The sequence below is a fragment of the Castor canadensis genome, chromosome 12, assembly GCF_047511655.1.
Source record: "Castor canadensis chromosome 12, mCasCan1.hap1v2, whole genome shotgun sequence".
Taxonomy (NCBI): Eukaryota; Metazoa; Chordata; class Mammalia; order Rodentia; family Castoridae; genus Castor; species Castor canadensis.
The window spans coordinates 24024478-24046575 of record NC_133397.1 but is presented as its reverse complement, the minus strand read 5'-3'; the positions used below and the strand labels follow the sequence as shown (position 1 = coordinate 24046575).

Here is a 22098-nt window from a genome sequence, read left to right as displayed (position 1 = left end):
AAGTAACCACAAACTAAAATAAATGGAATAAATTTTTAATCATATAGAGACAATAATTTTTTAGGAACAGGGCAGGATCTTTCATTGTATTCTTTTACAATGTAAATTTCTTGGCAGCCACTGTCCCCAGAGGAATGACAATCCATCTCTAAAAACAGAACCTTTTTATACAGTTTATACAGCACAAGTCACAAATCACTTTAGAAACAAACAAAAAAAAAAGCATCATTATCCTAAGTTTTTAAAAAAAAAAAAAAAAGGAAGCAAGAGAGAGAGAAAAACTGAGTATTTTAATGCTATCTGTTTCTATTCAGGTTTGGTACAACACAAAGAAGATGTAAACATTTAAAATAAATAATAAAATAAATGTCAATTTCTTCTCCCCTTCCCTTCCCATATCCCCCATCAAAATTTAACCCAGGCCCTACTGACCACGTTGTCAGCACTGGAAAACTAAAACCCTTTGTTGATGCATGGCCAAAACACTAGAAGCTTGAGAAGATGCCAAATTAATAGTGGGATGAGTGGGTTTCCTTATGAAAAGCTGCAGGAGGACACAGGCACGCAGGGAAATGTACACACACACACACACACACACCAACCTGTCAATAAATAGTGAGATGCTGGCCATTAAGGTGGATGTCAAGAAAACTCAACAAGCAGAATGCAGCAAGACCCTTTTTACTTAAGTTTTACAAGGAAAAATATACACACCACATATCCTATTGGTCCACAAATTCTCAAAGGACTCCAACTGCTCCTCTAGCCATCAGAGGAGCATAGAAGAAAAAAAAAATAAGTAGGAGGAGCTTGGAGGTCGGCAGATGCTGCAGGGGATGGATCTTTGAGAACAAACATCAAACTGTAGACAATCCTACTCAGGTCTTTGAAGAAAGACCTTCTCATCCAAAGTGTTTTTGATTAGTCATTACTTGGGGGCTTTTTATAAGGGGATGCCCTCATCCCTTAGTCTCATCTTAAAGAGGATAAATATAAAAGTGCCTTACAGTGCCTGGCCCATTTAGGTGCTTATTCTTTTCCTCCCCAAAAGTGTCACATGGGTGTCTGATCTGAGAAAAAAAAAAATCAACCTGAAAGTTAAATGATGTTTGTGAGGATCACTGTTGGTCCATCAAGGGAGAAAAATCAGCCCCAATGCCCCAAGTCGTCTAGCCCCCACCTGGAGTCAAGTAGGAGCAAAGGAGATTCCTTTACGCAAAGCCTGAGGAGAAGCAGCAGTCTGGTGGCTCCTGACTCTGAGATGCTTGTGTGACTAGCCACTGTGGGCACACCTGGCCAAGCAGAATATTTGACTCTTTCTGAAAATCTCCCCAGAGAATTTCTGCTTGAAGTTGGCTCTGCCAATTTCTTAAGCTTCACCTGGGATCTACTTTCTTTCCTTTGTCAACACTTGTCCCAATCTATCCAACCTGAGGGAGGACTATTCTCAGACAGACCAGCCAGGTGGCAATGAGGACTGTGTGCTTCTTGCTTGCTGATCAAGGAGTGCCAGCCCTATGCCATCCCAGAGCTGCCTGCAGCCCAACTGGAGTCCACACCAGCTGCCTCATGGCTGGGGACACAGGGAGGCACAACAGTTCCTCGCCCAAGCACAAAGGCATCCCCATTGCAGCTGCTCCCTTAGCTAGAGCCAGGCAGGAAGGAGCGACAGGCTGGGTGGCTGGAGTCTGGAGCAACGGTGTGTTTGTGTGTGTGTGTGTGTGTGTGTCTGTGTGTGTGTGTGTGTGTCTGTGTTTGTGACATGTATGAGTGAACTTGGAGAGCAAGCCAGAAGGAAGATAAATACACTTGTGACTGGGGTGGGTGTGAATATTCAGCCTTTCCCAAATAATCTCTGGCTTTGGGGAAGCCAAACAACCTCCTAGGACAAAGCAAGGTAGTAATGAAGAAAAAGCACTTCTGAGGTCCCCAGGCGTTGGCTGGTTGTGCCTTGTCCTGGTGCCAATGCCAACATAGCTTGAAATCTGAGCAGAAGCCAGACTGTTGTAGGAGTGTCCCCCAGTCACAGGCCATGACCCGCATTGGGATCCAGGCTGCACAGAGTGGGGCAGAAATGGGCTTTTAGAAATAAAAGACCAGAAAACAGCTACTGAAGACATATCTATATGCACAATGAAGCAAACAGCTTCACTTGACTACAAACACCGCTTGAGATGATTAACCCTTTCCAAGCTGAGAACACCAGGCTTCTTGGCCCACCTCCTGCAACTCCTGGCTTCCTTCTGCTTCTTTGCTTACTTAAAGGACTGAAGCTCAATTGCCTAGTCTTCCCCTCCCAGAGGTCCTGGGAAACCTGGATGGCAGCATCACAGCCAGGGGAAAGTACTAGGAACAAAATTCTCTGCTTTTAATCCCCTCTACTCGGCAGGCCTCTGCACACGTCACTTCCAGTCCTACTGGGCTGTGTGTTTTAAGCATGTAGCTCTTCCATACTGCATGTCTAGTGCACGTAAGTGAGCAATGGAATTAAATAACAACCAGCACGTGGGAAAGAAACCAGTATGCAAAGCTGTCCCTTCTCTCTCCAGTCAGACTGGGACACTTAACCATCACTGGGTTTAAGTAACATCAATATCACTTTATACAGGCAAACAACGGTTCTAGGGATGAATTGCCAACAGCTAGTCTCCCTCAGAGCACTAGCCCTGCAGCAGCCAGTTCTGACCAGAAGCCACTTCTCAAGACACATGTCAACATGCTCTGTGGAGAAAGGGTTCAGAGGGGTGGGAAGCAGGGTGCCGCGGAGCTATGCTCTTGCTGGAGGTCAGGGAACCCATAGGAAGCAACCCATCCTATCTCCAATTTCAGCAGCTGGAAGGATTCAACAGACAACCAGGAATGGTGCATAAGCCCCAAGCTCCAGCAAGAGCTCACTGAGGCCAGCTACTCACAGCTGGCTGAGTGGACCAGAAGAGCACTCGGGGGTGGTACAGGGGGAGTATGGAAAATAAAGCACTTGATCCACTGGGTGGCAGAGACCACAGAGGTCAGGAAGGGACCTGCACCTCACTAAGAAGTAAGTGGCCAGGGCAGGCTGGGTGCCAGGGTTGCTGCTATGGCAGACATTCCCACCCTCACTGCCTCCCCCCTCCCCAGTCCTTCCATCCACTGAGGCTTGGGAGGAGCCACTTGGCCAAAATCTGGGGAGGGTCCACGCTCATTAAATCTCCGTGGGTGTTGTCGTCCTGAGAGCCAGGGAAGGGCAGAGCCTGGCAGGACCTTGGAGTGATGTGTGGTTCCTCGGGAGGGATGCCTCCCTGGTCTGGAAAGGAGGGTCCAGGGGCAGAATGGTGAGGCAGTAATTGCAAGAGATGCCCTGCTCAAGACACCAGATGAAGGGAAGCTGTGTGGATTTGTTGGCACTAATCCTGGCCTGGTAATTAGGTATTTGGCAAACCCAACCTGTGCACTGGCTGTTGCACCCTGTCTTCTGGCCAAGCCAATCCTCCAAGAGCTCAGAATCTCCAAGGTGGGGAAAAAGGGTTCTTGATGCCTCCCAATGATGGCAGCATCCCCTGGAGGGCATGGGGAGCCCTGCTGGTGGTCTGGAGACAGTGGTGCACTGGGGAGTGTTGGGAAGGGAAGGTTCTGTATTGCACTTTGACTGCCCCCTCTGGACAAGTCGGCCCCAGTGGAAGAGCCATATCCTGCCCCATCTCCAGAAATGAAGAGCTTTCACATCCAGACCACCCAGATGAAATGTCATGGCAAATTTGATAAAAACCAAGAAGGACTGAAACTGACATTGGGGGAGGGAAGGGGCAAGTTGAGGGAAGATGAATCCAAAAAGCACGGAGCATGCTTGGGGAGAGCAGGGAAGGACACCGTCACTTCCAGAGACAACAGCGTAACAAAGGGACAGGAACCGTCTGGGCCAGCTCCAGGCTCTTCCGATGCCAGAGATGTCTTGAGTCCACCATTTCAAGTCCTCCATGGCTTTTCAAGAAACAGGATTTGCTCACAAGATGAATGAGGAAGGAGGTCCTGTGGCTTTCAAGAGATCAACCTAAGTCCAACGCCTCACTGTCAAGTCCCACCTGGGTCTTTCAGAACTGGGAAGCTTTCTGGCAGGGCCTCTCTCTTGCCCTTGAAGATGCTGGTCCCTGGGAAGGAGGCAGTGACGAGGACCCCTCCAGAGCTGGGGAGGAAAGCACAGGGTTACAGGGCCAGCAGCGTGGGGGAGTTCAAGGAGTCTGATGACTGGTCCCCACTGCTACTGCTTCTGCGGTGGGCCTTGGAGCAGGACTCAGAGGGTGATGCAGGTGACTCCTGCTCCAGGACACTGGGGTAGGTGAAGACAAGGTTTGAGGAGCCTGGGGTGATGGCAGGTGTGGAGGTCACCACGATGGGAGTGTGCAGGGGTTCCTCCCCGTAGAAGCCCCCAGCAATGCTGATGGGCTTGATGACGGAGCGCTGGGCCTTCTCCAGCCCCACCACTGAGGATGAGGGGCTGTCCTCTTCCAGGGGCTCCTGTTTCACCACCACAGCACCAATTGCACTGCTCCCACTGCGCATGGGCTGCAGCCCAGAGGCCGAGGGCGATCGGCGCTCCTCAGGGCTGATCTTGCACACTGGACCATGGGCCACCAACATGAATTCCAGCTTCTCCTTCTCCTTCTGCAGCTCAGCGATCTCCTTCTGCAGGCCTGACTTCTCCTCCTCCAGCTCCTCTGTCTCCTGGAGGGGAAAGAAAAGGATGTAAGGAATGGTAACCTGTAAGCACCTGCTGGGAGTTGGTCCACTCCAGGTGAAAAAGGGAAAGCCAGCAATGTCCTCAGATGACCACTGAAGAGCGACAGCTCAACATATCTGGCCACAGAACTCAGTGGTTGTGAGTCACATGGTGCCTCACAATTCCTTTTATTTCCAAAGGAGGAAAATTGGCTTGGAGGAGGGATAAAATAACACTGCAGCTGCCATAATCCAGCGCTTAACTTTATGCCAGGCACTGCATTAAGCATTGCATAGATTATTTCATTTGATCCTCCAGAAGTTTTTGAAAGCAGATTTTATCATCAACCCATTTTGCAGATAAGGAAACCAAGGTTCAGAAAGGTTGAGTAATTTGTTCAAAGTCAGAGCTAGCAGGTAGTGTAGCCCAGATTTGAATTCCAATGTATCTGACTTCAAAGTCCACTACTACTTACTGCCTTGGTCCCCCAGGGGTAAAAGAGGATTGCATGAAAAAGGGAGCACAAGATGAATCTCACCTATCTCCCTCCTCAGCCCCATGCCAGGCTCGCTGTGGACACAGTGACACAGAGCCTGAAGGTACATGAGAGCAGAGACTTTGTCATACATAGTCCCAGTCCTAGCACAGTGCCTGGTTTGTAGTAAGTGCTCAGCCAATCCCTTTTGGATCCCTTCTTTTTTGCTCTAATTTCTGAAGCCTGTGTCCTAGGACTCAGAACCTCAGTAAACATGCAGTTCAGCCACACACTTGACAACAGAGGCACCTGACAGCCCCTGCAAGATCCTGTGGGGATGCAAGAGCACCGTGAAATGATCTCAGCCCCCTTCCTTCACAAGTACACGTGGAGAGGGCTGATGGAGAGTGGGGGTGCGTCATCAGCCTCCTCCTCGATTTTTCCCTAACATGGATTCCTGGTCATAAAGGAGGAGATACCGGCAAGAGCTTCATTAAGCAGAGTGCAGCATATTCCGGAGTGAAAAAAAAGTTTCCATCTGTCTCAAGGGTCTGACAAACGTCATGAGCTTATGAGAGGCTTCCTGTGGAGGATGTGGCTCAGGGGCCTGGGTGGCTGGGTCAGGGGCGGGGGAGGCGGGGGACTAGGGTGTGAGAGTTCTGGGTGGAGGGGAGGAAGACAGAGGGACCTCAGAGGGGAGGCTATTTGAGGGCTGGCAGTAGGGAACATCTCAGGAAGTTACACTGGACATGGCTACCTGAAGTGCCAGGCCAGAGAAAGGTTAGCAGTGGCGGTGGGGGGGCTCTGTTGGGGGAGTGTCTGGGGAGTGTTGATCACTCTTGGATCCACCTCATCTGGGGATGGAGACCTCCCATCCACTCATCCACTTCCCTGTCTCTAACACTTCCGTGGGACATTACTACGGACGTCACGGAATTCATGAAGTACATGTTCAATGCCTAAGAGCAAAGGCTGCAGGATGAACACAAGGAAGCTTACATGAGTGGCTAGTACCTGGGAAGATTAAAGACACTAACAGATATTTTCTAAAGTACCACCCCATGAGGGTATTGTGAGGACCACCGACAGGGTCTCGCTCAGCTCCTCATTTTGAAAAACATTCCACCTGGTGGAGTCAGCCCTGGCTTTAGGCATTCTCCACATGGCACACAGCCCTTCCTTTAGGGCCAGGTTCTGGAGGGCATTACATGACATTGGTCAGGTCAAGATCATGAGAGGGAGGGGGCAGAGCCACGGGCCCCCAGGTCTGAGCAATTAGGAAGCATGGGAGGGTGACTCACAGGACAAAATGAGGTACCATGACCATGGGGAACCTTCTTGGTCATGAAGAATATGAGAAAACCCCAAGAAAATACAACTCAACTGACATGCGGCCTGTCTTCATCAGGCCCCTCCACCCATCAAACCAGAGTGCTTAAGCCAGGCTGGGCCACTCCTGCGGGCAGCAAGCATGGGGTGGCTGGAACACTGGGAAACAGCCCGGGAGGGGCAGGTCTGGATCTGCCCTGGCTCCTAGGAACTGATGACATCTATGCTCTCTGCCATCCCTCACCCAGAAGCTCCAGTAGTTCTGAGAGCAGACAGTACTCAGGAACTGAGTGAAAAAATGTGTTGGCCCACAAAGACTGCCCAGGTCCAAGCTGGTGGCAAAAGCCAGTTTGTTCATTTGTTTTCTCAATCTCTCTCTCTCTCTCTCTCTCTCTCTCTCTGTTATTCAGCACACTATTGATCCAGGTGCTCTATCTCCACTGACTCGTGTGTAAGGCACTTGTGAGCAAGGACAGAGTGTCTCCCCCCCTCCCACCGGCCCCCATGCAATGCTCCTCACCGCCTGCAGCTTCTCTGTCAGCTCCCTGCGACGATTCCTGCACTTGGCTGCAGCCAGCTTGTTCCTCTCCCTCCGGATTCGACGCTTCTCCTCTTCTTCAGGAGACAGCTAGAGGCCAAGGTCAAGAATCATGATTAGAATGGGGTGAGTGGCTCACAGCATTTTAGAACACTGTTTTTAATTAAGGCAAGTGGGGAGGGGAGGAAGGAGGGCAGAGGAGTGTGGCTGAGTTCAGAGGTCCCAGCACATGCAGCTGCCTGCGGTGTGGCTGCCTGAAAGGCACTTGTTGCTGAAATCGGCCCGGAAGGTGATGTTGCATGTTTAAACAGAGAGCAGGACAACAATGGGTCAGGGACTCCGCAGTCCCTGCACATGGTGGTATCTGTCATGTCAGCACTGATTCAAAGGCCAGGGCAGAGAGGAGTCCCCAGCAGCCAGGTTTGGCCCCACCCATTGCAGCAGCTTCGCCCAAACTCTGGCTAATTACTCCTCCCCATCACTCTGCCAGCTTTGCAAGCCTCATTATCCCCATTTGGTTACACAATTGGGCCCAGAGTCCCCATACAGACACGATCCACCCAGAGGGCAATGTTCTGCTGCCAATGGGAAGACCACAGGTACCTCTATATTCCCAATTCCTGCTGCCAGCACCAGAGTGCCAGCTGCTCATGGGTCACCCCCAGGACCCCCCCAGTGAGTCTGACACAGTGCCTAGGCTTAGTAGGAAATGCAAAAGGAGGAGGATCCCCCAGGCACATTAACTCCTACTGCCCACCCTTTCATTCACCAAATAAGCACCTTCTTCATGTCAGACATGGTTCTAGGAGGAAGACCTCCCTGCAAATAGCTCAGAACCTCGCTTCTTGTGATGAGGCTGGCTAGGGACTCAGAACTGCTAGACAAGGTTGATACTCTGTTCACATAGACCCCATCCAGGGCTGTGACCCTAAAGCCCTTCTCAGGCAGAGATGACCCAAGGAGATGGCTAAGGGGCAAAGCAGAAAGCAAGGCAAAAGAAGAGCTCTTCATTCAGTTATCAGACATTGATGCACGCCTGCTTCATTCCCAGTGCTGTGCTGGGGGCTTAGAAATTCCAAGTAGAATAGGACCTAGCTCCTGTATTCTAAGGACTTATGGGGTGGGAGGAAGGCTGAAGCCAGCTTTGGGGGAGAGAAGAGAAGCTGTCCCATCAAGGGATGCTGCCTTGATTGCTGGCCACCTCACGAGGGACAGAGCTACTATCCACTCTCCTGGATGGGCCCAGATGAGAATCCCAGGATACTCCCTGCCACCCTGGCAGTCTGTTGTCATGTCTGGAACAGCATCACAGTAGGACAGAGCATCAGAGGTCAATTCCATACCTGTCTAAGCAGAGATGACTTCACAGCCTAGCTGAGGTCACCAAGCCACTTGACCAAGGCCTAAACACATGCTGATTCAAAGCCTATGTCAATCTAAGCCCAACAGAGTTAGTTACCAAGACAGCCCATGGCCCTGCTGCAGTCCTGGGTTTAGGGCTCACCACTGAAAGGGTCACCAGGGCAGCCATGAAGGCCCAGAAACACACCCCCATACACACCCCAGCCCCAGCAATTTGCTTCTGAGGGGTATATAAGACAAAGAGCTAACCGAGGTCCCCTTCAAGCCTTCCTCCCCACTGATGACTTTTGGCTCAGAAGTCTCTCCCTGTCTGGTGAGGTGTGGGGCAATCTGTGGGCGCTGCCGACATAGGAAGTGTTCAGGGGCGATGAGATCAACACGGTTACAGCTTGAGTGTGTCAGCACCACCAGGGATCCACCCACAAGCTACACACACCCTCTCCTCCCCGCCCCCTCAGTCCAGGAGCCCAGGCTCAGAAGAAGCCTTCTGGGCAGGCTGTGGAGGAGAGCCATGAGGCTCCAGGGGATGAGGGGAGACAAAAGTAAACAGCAGAGAAAAGACTCCAGGCAGGAACCTGAGAACCAAGGTTCTAGAATGCTACTGCCCAGGCTTCCTCAAGGTTGCCTCGTGATTGTCGGAACTCCTAATTGGGGTGGGATAAAATGTTCCTGGCTTGTTCCCTTTCTCCCTCCCTCTCAAAAAAGGAAGGAAATTCTCCAGACAGATTGTCTTAGGGCCCGCCTAGGTGGTGTCATGGGAAAAACACAGAGCTGAAGGTCAAAGAGGTGAATTCCCAGTCCTGGCTCTGCTGTTAAGTCACTGTATGACTCTGGCCAGGGTTCCTCTCCTTTCTGGCCTCAGTTTGTTTATCTATGAGATGGGTACAGAGGGAAAATCAGAAAAGATGGTCTCCAAAAATCCCTTTAGACATGGTGTAAGGTAGACCCAGTAAAGAAGAGTGTTCAGCACCTCTTGTATTGTTGTTCTACCAGCCCACAAAAGCCCTCACGAGTCTGGCTCTCACTCAATGTTACTTAAAGGAGAACCTGGCTTGTCAGTGACTATGAAGCATTGCAACTGAACTCACCTGCAGACAACATACTTATAAAGGACACTGTGGTCACTGCTACCATGATAACTGCAACTATGGGAAGCAACGGGGAGGGGAAAGTGGCCTTTACCCCAGCAGCAGAAGCCCAACGTGCAACTGTGATCTGTTATGGCATCCTACACTTAACCTCCCTGTGGGCCCTGTACTGTGGTCCCACCACTCAAGGACCAGCCCAGCTTTGTCCTCGGAGGAACAGGGCTCCTGAGGGAAGTTTCAGTTCCTTGGAGTGCAAATCCCTGTAATTCTAAGTATGCTGGGAACTACAGGCCCTGGATCCACTGTATCACTGGACACCAGTAGATAAGGCCTTTGTACTGAAGAACTTGTGGACCTGGGGAATCCCAGAGTAGAAATGCACAGTAGTTGGAATGTGAAGGATCCCAGTGCTGCTACAACTGGAGAACTTCTGCAGGTTCGTATTTTGTTGGAAAAAGAGTTCCACTGTGAAAGTGTTTTCCCTTCCTTGGGCTCATTGTGTCCCAGCCTTGCAGGAAGAGCACTGCCCAGGGAGTCTGGGAACTGGGTCCAGTCCAGACTGCCCCACTCCCACTTGCTTGCCAAGGGAGCCCAGGCTCTCTGAAGGCATCAGTCTCTTCTTTCAGGAATTATGCACCATTCTGATTTCTCTTCCTAGAACCATAGGACTCAGCATGGCCCTAGCTCATTACTGATGTGGATGATGGGCCTTTTGAATACTAGGTACTTATTTCCTGAAAAGCAGAGGCCTGCCATTTTCTGACTTTCCTCCCAACAAAGCTAGCTTTCTCTCAAAACTGAGCCCCTTTAGGAAAAAAAAAAAAAAACCTGATGTGTGACCACTCCCACCGCCCCCAGCATCTAAAGCAGCTGAACTCTGAGGCCCCTGAGTCACTACTTTAAAGACTGCATTCTAGGTACTTGGGATGGGATACTGATTTAAGTCAGAGGCCTGGGGCACTGAGGAGGAATGGAAAGTCACGTGGGCAGCACTTGCCCAGAGTGGGACCCTTTAGGTCTGCTTGGGTGCCTGGCTGCATCCAACACTGGGAGACAGTTAGGGGCAAAACCACAAAAGCCCAAGGCCAGGAGTCAATGGTGTTTGTCCCAGGACCCTCTGCCAAAGCTCAGAGCAGGACACTGCCACAGGAAGGTCATGACAGCTCTCCCCATTCACTGACACTTTCCACCTACGCTGTGTTTTCCACTCATGATCTCCCTCAAGCAGGCTGGCGGGGACCATTATCGCCATGTTGCAGCTGAAGAAACAGATTCAGAGATTCTGAAGGACACAGTGACATGACAGCCAGGCCCCTCAGGTCTCCAGTTCGGCCACCAACCACAAGGATGTGCTCCTTGTGGCCTAGCTACCTCATCTCCCTAATGCTTCCAGAACATTAACCCCAATTTCCACTGCTTCCGAGGCCCCCAAAGCCACCAACATAGCTCCTTCCCACTGGCTGGTCTGTACCTGCTCATCTCTCCTTCTGCGGCCCACGGTGGTACCAATGGTCTTGATCACACCAGGTCTTGGAAGGGCCATGTGTCCAGGGACAGAGGCCAGGCCCGGCAAGGGGCTGTAGGGGTGCGAGCGGGAGTAGGGGTTGGACATGGAGGTGATCACTGTGGGCTGCACCATCCACTGCAGGTCCTGGCTGGTGGTGATGGCGTTGATGGTAGGGATGAAGGCACTGCCCGAGCCAGGCATATCTACCCGGAACTTCTGAAACGAGGAGAAAAGTATGATGGAGCCAAGAAACACTGAGAAGAACGGGACAAGCAGAGCAGAGGCCAAAACCCACAGACCACAGGGTCAGTACGTGGAGAGCAAGGTCAGGACCCAGGTGGGCTTCCATGGGCAAGTCCCACACAACCAAGAATCAGGAGAATCTTAACTCTTCCTGGGGCCTCACAATGGATCTATCCCCTGCCTGGGGTCCTGAGGACTTCATCCCTCAGGTGGCTTGGTGAAGATGCTGCCATGTCTCACATGACTTCCACACTGATGCCTAATTGTTCACACTTACCCTCCAACCCTCTAGGGCACATATCTGCAGGATATGGCACCTGGACCTCCCGAGCCTCTGAGTCACCAGACAATTATTCTCAGAATTCTGGCTCACAACACCTTGACTTAGAGATTTGCACACCAGCAGCTTTGAATCAAGAAAGATCACCCACCAAGAAGAACTTTGTGTCTGCATTTGTCACTTTTCAAGGAGGCTCAGGATGGGACCATGACCCCACTGGGGCAAGGTCAGGTCCTCGATATGGAGTCCTCCAATGCTTGGAACCAAAGCCCAGACTTCCTCTTGCTGTTTCCCTTCTCCTTCCCTTCCACTGCAACTTGCTTGGGGCAGATGTGCTGTGTCTCTCTCTACTATCTCCACATCTGTCTATCCAGGCTCACAGATGTATCTGTGGGAAACATGGGTGCTACCAGCTCAGAGTTTTCTCCTAGTCTCTTAATTTATACCCAGACCACGCTGTAGAGTTCTTCCAAACGTGCTGCAGGAAGCCTTCTATTTAAAATATGAGCTAATGACACAGTACAAAAGCAACCAGGTCCCTCAGCAGTCAGGCAGAACTTTCTCCACGAAAGTGAAAGGGGAGACCCCCCCCCACCATTTCTACCATTTCAGGATATAGCCCCCAACAGACCCAGGTGAATCCAGCTTATCCAGTCCCCACCCCCAATTTCATGGGTGAAATGATGACAATAATAATAGCTAACCCCTTCTAAATGACAGTCTGTTACTGTCACACCTACATTATCTCATTAATTCTCTCTCTGAGGTAAGTATGACCATTATCTCCATTTTAGAAGCAGAAACTTAGTCTGAGAGAGATTAAGTAACTTATCCAAGGCCACACTGCTAATAAGTAGGGTCAGGATTTAAATCTAGTTCAGCATGACAAAGATGCCAGAGCTCGCAACATGGTGCCACAGAAGCTTCTTTCTTCCTCAAAACCCGGCCCTATGTGCTGGTTGTGTACCCACTGTCCTTAGACAGATCATCCTTGCCAATGGTCCCTACAGTTTTTCCCTCTCACTAACAAATCTCACCACAAATCTTGTTTGGCTCCAAATGAAATCCTGCTACCATTAGTTCAGATGCTACTGTGTCCCCTACTCCTGTCCAATCAGACCAAACGGGATTATAAGCATTAGTAGCTGCCACCTCTGTTGTCTTTGCCTCTGGTGACAATATCAGGGCTCCTGCTATATAAAGTGAAGCTTAGAGTACCTCACTGCAACTGACAGAGCTAGGGACACTTCCTCACCACCTACCCGACCACAGTCCAGGGGGTAGAATATGGGTGCCTCACTTCCCAGACTGTCCCAGGGCCCTTACATGAGCATTCAGTAAAGAGAACTGCTCAATACAATACAATGGATTACATCCGGAGAGCTGCCCACAGCAATGGATTCTGGGATTCTATGAGGAAGGTTATCCAGTGCGATAGATTCTGGCATTTGAGAGAACAGCTGACCCCAGTGATGGTTTTGAGTTACACCTCAAAAGGCAAAGATAACCAGGACCTATATGAAAAAAAACAGGGGTGTGTGTGTGTGCGTGTGTGTGTGTGTGTCTGTGAAGGAAGAAAGAATGCAAGGATCATGTAAGTAATGACCTTCAAGAGGTAAAAATGGACAACAAGGGCTGGGCTGCAAGGAGGCATAGCTAGGAGAACAGCAGCATGCCTAAGGGTGTGCAGAAGCACCAAGTCTCACACAAAGACTTTTCTCTCCAGCTGCTGGATAGGGACGGGGAATCAACCCTGCACTTTAAGAATTGGGAAGCCTGGGTTTAAAGCTTGGTTCTGCCATGGGCCAATCACTAAGGACTCTATTCCAGGACAAAAAAAAGGACACAAACACTGAATTCCCTGTACTGTCACAAGGATTAAATAAGTAGCTACTTGTAATCACAGGCTGCGAAGCACACTACTGGTTCTCAACCCTGGCTGAGAATATTCTGAGAAGCTTATGAAAAACACCAATGTTAAAGCCCCATCCTTAGAGTTCCAAAATAAAATAATTGGCTGGAGGTAGAGAGTTTTGATACCAGTATTTTTTAAACTCCCAAGGAGATTCTGAGGTACAGCCAGGGTGGAGAAACACTGCTCCAAACAAAAGGAAGGTGTTATCACTGTCGCCATCACCACCATCATCATAGTGTCATCATGACATGGGTCTGTGCACTCTGCACAGGGTGACTCTGGGGAGAACTGTCTGCCTCTCATTTTCATATTCCATTTCTCTACCAAGTCAGGTTCTGGGTTGGAAGTGGACCTGGGGTGTCCAGTGCAATGATCTAGTATGACCACCTCCTCCACAGGGCAGCTGTCAGCTTTCTGCTCAGGAAAGCACCCAAGAAATGCACTCATTCCAAGCACTAACAATGTACCTGTTTTAGGTTTGGGGAAGCAAGCAAAAACCAAAGACCAAGCTGGGAGACTAAAATTCCTTAGGGACGAATGAGTGCCTCCTAGCCCTTCCTAGACCCTCCAGTCCACCCGTTCTGTGAATGGCAGGTCCACAGAATGTGCTTCCCGGTAGGCATTGGCCAGATTCCTTACAGTGAGGGCTTGGTCTAGACAAAACAAGATAGCAATAAAAACAAGGCAGGAGGTAATGACTGCCTCTGAAACTCATGTACACCTTGTTTCAGACAGAGGTACAGCCATCTGGATAACACACTGGCTCTGAACTGCAAGGAAAACAATGTCCCATCCCCAGAGGGGACTGAGGCCTGATAAAGAAGGCTTTTGTCTCCAGAGGAACCTCTTCGAGACACACAAAAGTTTCAATTAGACCTGGCAGATGGGTCTTGTCTCAACTCCAAACGTGTTATTCAGAAAGGGACACTTGGGTAGGAAAGAAGAGGTGAGGTGAGGGTTTGTGGTCTCAGCAGTTAACCAGATATTCTTCTATGCCAGCAGACTCACGAATCAGCCAAATGTCCTGCTGGGGATAAGTCATGGCTCTCTGAAATGAGTTAAGATTAAACAGGAGCCAAGACAGAGTTTCCCAGCTGCAGGCATCAGGACAGTTTTAGCTATTGTAGCACCAGGTGTCAGGGGCATGCCAGCAGTGGGAGGATGGGACAGGCAACATGGGACCTGGCTGCCCTCGGGCTCTCTAGCCCCCTTGGAAGCTCTTCCTCTAGAGTCAGGACTAAAGATTCTGGATGGCTGTGTGGCATTCCAGCCTGGCAAAACTTCTAAATACTGTATTAACTGTGTCTCCCTGTCGATTTCTGGATGAATGCCTATAAAAGGACAAAGCAGACCCCCACAGACCTCAGAGAGCAGCCTGGCAAACTCTGCTATGAGGGGCCAGACAGCAAATACTTCAGGCTTTCTAGGCCATACAGTCTGTGTTTTTACTCAGCTCTACCACTTGTAGTTTGAAAGTAGCCATAAATAATATGTAAGAAAATAGGCAGATGTGCCTGGGTTCCATTAAACTTCATTTACAAAAAGAGCATCAATCTCATTGCTAAAGGATCACTCTCATTTTCTACACTCAGGTTGAAGGAAAAGAATAAAGAGGAAATAAGGTAAAACCAGAACTGAGAGATCCCTTGAACCCAGAAAGCCAAGGGGATGGGCCTCACTCATCAGCTTGGATCTCCAGGCTCTGAGTGGAAGTTCAAACACAAGCCTTGTATGGTCTTTGGGCATGGGCGCCACTGGGTGATACCACGTACCTAGTGTATTATGGGCTGCCTCCTCAGGGAGTACGTGTGAGCCCCTCCCATTGGTCAATAAGAGATACGCTGGAACCCAGGACCATCTCCAGCAGGCCAGAAAGTCTCACAGCCTAGTAGCTGTGACTTGGAAAAACAGTCTTTGGAACTCTACAGCAGGACCTTGGATTCAGAAATGAGAATCAGACTTACAGTCTTTTGCTGAATGTTTTCAGAGCAAGAGTTTGGGCCCCTGTTTCCTACAGGCCTGGATGAGGCTGGGCTTTTCTTAGGGATTCCTGATCTCAGTAGATACGGTATTTGGAATAGAAGTCATCTCTGATATTCTTGGCCTATTCCTTCAATCGGGCACTTCACCATCAAATTGATTCTTGTTGGGGTCCCCAAGCATTTAAGACATGAACCCTGTGGACTCTGACATGCCCCATCAAGAAGATAGGTATGGTGTCGAAAAAGGAACTGGGTTCATTCTCTTTTCTAGATTTTTAAGGTGAAAAAAGGAGAAATTTTAACGCCCTGGAAGATTGGCTCAGGGGAAAAGAAAGAGAAAATGCAAATGCTAGCTCCACATTTCCCATACCATCCCTGCTGAGATCCAAAACCAGCACCATACAAGTGCGGGTTGTCTTCACCAAGCCCTGGTGTCCACTGACACCTTCAGTCTGGAAATCTACCAGTCTTCACAGAATCTACATTGGGCACCACTTTGACCTCTACCCTTTCATTCTTTTCTGAGGAAATGTCACTATGTCACAATGGAAATTGCTGCTGATAACTCATGATTTCAAAGCTTTCTAATAGTTGTACTGTGTACAGTGTTTGTATACCCTCTCAGGCAACCAGCCTCCTACTAGCCTCCTCTCTTTTCCAGCATCACTTGGAAGAGCCACTCTAGCCTCTGTCACCTTACTTCCAGGTTGAGGAAAAGCAAAGTTAAAGAAAAAGCAAGGAGAAGATGATAGTGGCTAACATGGAATGACCCACAGGTTCCTGTTCCTTTGCTCCCAGGGGTCTTCTTACCAGAAGCACTTCAAAGCACTGGAGAATTCACTCCACTACTCCTACTGCCACCAACCCTTGTAGCTCTCAATGGAAAGGCCTGCCATCTCATCTTCCCTTAGGACCACAGAAGGATGAGCTTGGTAACACTAGTCACATGAAAGCACTGAGAGACAGCATTGGACAAAAGACCTCCTCTCTTTAGCCCAGGCTGCTGAGGAGGGGCAAAAGTACCGAATGGGCTTTGGAACAGTTACATTTACCTCAATTTGAGCAGCTATCATTATTTTGAAATGTTGTTGCCTCCAAAAGTTACCACACATAACATGGATGAGACATGTCCACAAAATAATGATTTTTTTCAACATATGAACAGGAAGTTAGTTTCCTTAATTCTCAAAAACAGTGTCTTTATTCTTGTTTAACAGAAGAGAAAAAAAAAAAAAACCCAAGGTACAGATGTCAAAGGTACTGTCTACCTTGGTAGGCTCTGTAGTGGGCAGTATTCTCCCAGGTAGACTCCAAGACAGAGCAGTGGGACTTGGGTCACACTCTATATTGGACCCACACCTTATATATGCCAGACTTGGTTCCAAGGATCGTTTGTTAATTTGTGAATTTAACCTTCACAGCTGCTCTCAATAGCTCAAACCTGTAATCCTAGCTACTTGGAAAGCAGAGATAAGGATGGTGGTTCAAGATCAGTTCAGGCAAAAAGTTCGGGAGACTCTTATTTCAACCAATGACTGGGCGATGGCATACCTGACATCCCCAACTACATCCAGGCTAGCTGGTCATAAATTAGGCCCTATATAAAAAATAACCAACCCCAAAAGGGCTGGAGGTATGGCTCAAGTGGTAGAGCACCTGCCTAGCAAATGCCAGGCCCCAAGCTCAACCCCCAGTATTGCCCCTCCCCCAAATTACCTTCAAAAAAAGATTTGATAGCAGGGAGAATTTTCAACAGAATTGCTGAAAGCAATTCCAAAAGAGGGGCATTCAAATAAGTATATAGTCTCCTGAAGGAACAAAGATGAAGGGGACAACAGTAATTTGATGTAGGAGTTCTGGTGTGTTTTATATTATTAAGATAGAAAAAAGCCCAAGTCACCTAATTTACATTCATCTTGAATAACAAGACAGGCAGAAATACAGTTATGGAAATGCACTCAAGGTTTCGGAAAGGAAAATTCAACTGCCACTCAGACAATACATGACCGCTATTTTACCCATTTGCTTTACTGAAAAAGTGAAGCTGACTTCCACCATCAAGAATCAATGGAACAGATAAATTCCTGGGATAACATTTTGCTTGCTCCTAATTGACATCTTTAAGATCTAGGCAAAAAAATGAAAAATATGCAGGCCCTTAATACACATCTCTCACCTTTCCACCAGATTTGAACAACCCTACACCCATATAAATGCATCAGGAAAACAAGCCTTGGGAATTTGAAAACACTATGCAAGCACCCTAAAGAACATACACACACACACACACACACACACACACACCAGAATAGACAAAAGAAAAGGAAAAAAACACTCCTTTCCAACCAGGTTTTATTTAGAACATAAAAAAAAATTATTTAATGAATTTGTTTTCAATTCAAGCAGTTCACAGTTAACCACTGTTAACTATATGGGAGAAAAAATCCTAAGAATTTATAAAACTAACCAAGTTAACACTGGGTCTGGAAAAATACATTCCCAAGATAGTTTTCTAAAAATGTCCTGTAGGGGGCAGTAGAGAGGCATGGTTGAGAACTGACTTGGGAATCACAGTCATTTCTGGTAAAAAGTTCTTTGATGTGAGGAATGTCCCAGCCTGGTACAGTTGGCAAAAGTTCACTCTGGGGAATTTTGTATGTGCCTGCCTGCGTGCGTGCGTGCATACGTGTGTGTGTGTGTCTGTCTGTCTTTCTGTGTCTGTGTCTTGGGAAAGGGTAGGTGAGGAAGAAGAGAGCTCATCTAATATTCCTTGATTCCAAAAAGAAAATAACCCACTTGATTTGTTTTCACAAGTTTTCTGAGAAACAGGCAGATAGTAGCCTTGGAAAAGTTCTGTGTCTTTTTTTTGTTTTGTTTTTTCATTAAAAGGGGGCCTGGCTGATGAAAACAAGTTATGAAATGACCTATGTTTGTGTAACTGGCTGGATTGCGTAATGCTGAGGCCCTAAAACCGTAACAGTCAAGCAGCCAGGAAGGGCATCTATCTGGAGGTGTTGTCCCAGGAAAGTTAGGAGAGAAAAAATAACAACAAAAAGCAAACCCCAGGACGGGGAAGTGTGCAACTATTCCTAGCAAAACCAAATCACCAGTGATCAACCTTTGAGATTAAAATTGTAACTGCAACAGGAAATATTTTTCATGTTTCAAGTTCCTGCCGTATATGAGAATCAAGTCTTTAACAAAGAGTTGTCTCCCCCACCCCAACTCACTACAACTCAAGGTCATATGTTAAGATGACACCTTATGCAAAAGAGAAAAGCTCTGAGTTGAGTGTACAACAAAGCTATGGAGAATACTGGACCCCAAAAACAAGGAGACAAAGAAAATATAACATTCACTTGCCCAAGGAAAATCAGAGAAGGTCTCACACTCATTGGTCCACTGCAGTGCCATAAAGAAGGAAGGCCCATCCACTAACTGCCAGAAAAGTCTTCCCATAAAGGAAGCTGAGAGAAATAAAATGATTACAGGTTTTATCTGGTATGTAATAAAGTTACCTTGAGCCTGGATCGGGCGGGGTCATAGCACAGACTTGCAAAGTAACAAAAGCTCTGAGGCCAGTTCTTACAACCAGAGAACAGTTGGAGCAATGATGGAAAAATTCTCTCCCCCTCTCCACTGCTGTTCCTCACCGCTTAGAAACCACCACCACCAAAGAGAAAAGAGTGAGCAGGCAGGCAGAGAAACTTGGCTAAAGCAGGATTACCTTGCCAATCCCTCTGGTTTGAAGGGCACCTCACTTGCACTGCTGGTCTGCACGGGAAGACAGACATGAGAACCCCATGCACTGGTTATTGCTAATTGCAAAATCCTCATGTGTTACAGCATGCTAGGAATTAGCCAACAGCTGCTTTTTGCTTCGATAATGAGGCCCCATTACACTGTGCTGGACTGAGTTCTCTTCCTTCATCCTAGCACTGGTTTCCTGTCTGATTGGCTTCCAAAACAGGGAATTGCCTAGGCTCACATCCTGGGCTCAAAGCCCTAGTGACACAGATTATTCAACTGGGGCACTGATGTCCGGTCTGACTTCCCATCCAGGCCCCAGGGTCTGGGTGAAGCCAGGCAGGGAGACTGTACTCTGTCAATGATTACTGCCTCAGATGTGTCAAGCAAAAAGGGAAGAAATCTAAAGCTTCCTTCCTGATTCAAGGAGGAGAGAGTCAGTTGGGTTTGTTGAATTGGAAAATGAGGGTATAGGTATTAATGACGCCAATCTATTGCTAAATGGGGTTCGGATTCAACACAAACCACCAACTGGTCTGGGAAGCAAACATAATCAACACCTTTCATATAAGATTTTAAACTCACCACCTTAGTGTTCATTATAAAGGGACCATTGACTGCACCCTCAATGCATACTCTAGGCTCTCTATGGGGAGTATTTAAGGGGTATTGGAGGTGGGTAAGGGAAGACACAGAAAAGCCATTTCAGGGTCTCACAGGTATGGTGCATCAATTTGGAACAGATATTCCTCTTCAGATCCAAAATTGAGCCATGCTTCTATTATATTCTCCAGCTCAGTCCATCCCTTCCAGAAAGCCCACCCCAACCCCTCCTCTCTGGCTAGCATCTAGAAGCCAAGTTCACTGCCTTATGGAGCAACTCATGCTGCAGCCAACTTGGTCAGGGATGCACAGATGCTGAACGAGGTGGGCTTCTCATTGCAGAGGGTCTTGTGTGTTAGCCCAGCTTCCTCACAAGGAGTGGTGACTGCAGAGGTCAGGTATCCCACCAGCACCATCACCCCATCAGCACCTTTTTGGTATTTGTAGACACATAGATCACAGGCACAATCCCTCCAGTGCAAACCAGTCCGGCTGCTTTAGAAATGAGTTGTTTTTCTGCTTCCAGAACCACCCAGGAGCCCGAGTGATGTCTCTTTCCCCCACTTCTTTCTGCTGACTTCCTTGCCCCAGGTACCCCGAGTCCCTCAAGGCGCTCCTCCAGGGGCAGTGCAGGCTCCTGCCCCGACCCTTACAGGAAACTGGCTGGGACACACAGGAGGCGTCAGGAGCCAATCAAGGTCGGTCTCTTCCTTCCTGACCTTCGCACCTGATTCCCAGAGGCACCCCAAGCTCTCACTCCGGAATACTTGAAGGAGCCAACTATGTTTCTGAGTCCCCAACCTTTTTCCAGAAATGAGCTAAGAGTAATGGAGAGTAGGGGGAAAAAAAAGTTTTTCCCGCAGGAACAGGACCCTGGCTGCTAGTGGGTGCAAAGATTTGCCTGTCCACCACCGAGAAAGGAGAAGATGGAATGGGGGGTGGGGGCGGGGGAGGAGAGGTCTGAAAGGAGGCAAGTTCGGGAGAGAACTTGCAATTCCAGGAGCTTTCCTGGAAAAGAGGTAATGTAAAGGAAAGGATTTGCTCTTCACCCCCCCCTCCGCTTCAGTTAAAAAAAGAAAAAAAAAAGTGGTGGGGGTGGGTGGGGCAGAACGGAACAAAAATCCACAGCTTACAATGGTGGCCCGTAAGTATTTTCTCGTCAAGGCAAGAAAGCAAAAAAAAAAAGGAGGCAGTGGCAGTGAGAGGAGGGGGCAGGGGTCCGTCCGCGTCGCCAGGTGCACCGGGACCCGCACCTACCTGCTGGCCGCCTCCGCCACTGGAGTAGGACTCGGCGTGCGCAGGAGAGCCGCTGCTGCCCCGGGAAGAGGTGTCAAAGTTCCCGGGATAATCCTGGAACATGATCCGCGGTGGGGGCCAGAGAGGAAACAGGGTGTTTTTCTTCCCCCGCCCTCGCCGCGGCCGCGCACAGGCTGCTGCGCGCTAGCTCGTCCGCCCGCCGCGCCGCGGGCTTTGGTCTTCGCTCCGGGGCTTTTCCCCCACGACGGCGGGCGCGGACAGGGAGGCGGCGACACCCGGAAAGTGTCCCCCGAACGCCTCGCACGGCACTTCTTTCCTGCTCTGCAAGTGCCGCGGGATCAGTAGTCCACCCGATCCCTCCCTCTAAAAAGTCGGCGCGTCCCTCGGTCCCTCCCCTGCGCGCGCCCTCCCGCCCCCGCGCGCAGCCGGAGCTCGGCCGGGACTGACGGCCCAAAGAAAATTTGGAAATTAAAAAAGAAGAAGAGCCCAGCGAGTCTCGCCTGCCAGCTCTGGGGACGCCCGATTTCAGACAGGGCCAAAAGAGCGAAAAGAAAGGCTGCCCGCTCGGAGAAACTTCTATTTCCTCCTTTTAGAAAAGGAGCCCGAGAATAAACTTCCTGTGGCCGACTCGCCGCCTGAGTTTCGAAGCGGCTTGGACACTTGACTAGAAGGCAGCGTGCGCCCGTCCCGCGGCCCCGAGCGCGTCAGCGATACAGTGCCCGTGGGGTTCAAGCTGAGTGGCGCAGACAGGGACACGGCCCCGCTCCGGCGCCCCGATCTGCACCCCACACCCTCGCCAGCTCCGGGACGGGCCGACCTCGCGCGTCCGCGCCTCGCCCTCTCTCCCTTTCTCTCTCTCTGTCCCTGGCGAGCGCCGCTCGTTCGCTCGCTTCGCTCTCTGGTTTGCTCGGATCCCCTGCGCTCTGCCCGAGATGAGTCACTACAATGGCACGAGTTCAACTCCACAGTCTTTATTCTCCAGCCCCGCACCATGTGGATCCACTCACGTCAACCCCAGACTCCACCTTGCAGGGAGGAGCGCGCGAGGAGGCGGGGGAAGGAGGCCCAGGAAGAGGAGG

The 22098-nt window shown here is 49.5% G+C and overlaps 1 protein-coding gene across 2 annotated transcripts; it reads right to left on the bottom strand.

Moving 5' to 3' along the window:
* Window positions 1-19: 19 nt before the first annotated feature.
* On the bottom strand, window positions 20-21998 carry Fosl2 (FOS like 2, AP-1 transcription factor subunit). Of its 2 annotated transcripts, none has more exons than XM_074049406.1 (4): window positions 21020-21998; window positions 10957-11208; window positions 7018-7125; window positions 20-4698 (listed from the first exon to the last, which is right to left on the bottom strand). In XM_074049406.1, the coding sequence occupies exons 1-4, from the start codon at window positions 21119-21121 to the stop codon at window positions 4180-4182; spliced, it is 981 nt and encodes a 326-aa protein (XP_073905507.1). In that variant the 5' UTR covers window positions 21122-21998; the 3' UTR covers window positions 20-4179. The 2 variants fall into 2 exon arrangements, with proteins under 2 accessions (XP_073905507.1, XP_073905508.1); XM_074049407.1 differs by lacking the exon at window positions 21020-21998 and adding an exon at window positions 19140-21013.
* Window positions 21999-22098: the final 100 nt, after the last annotated feature.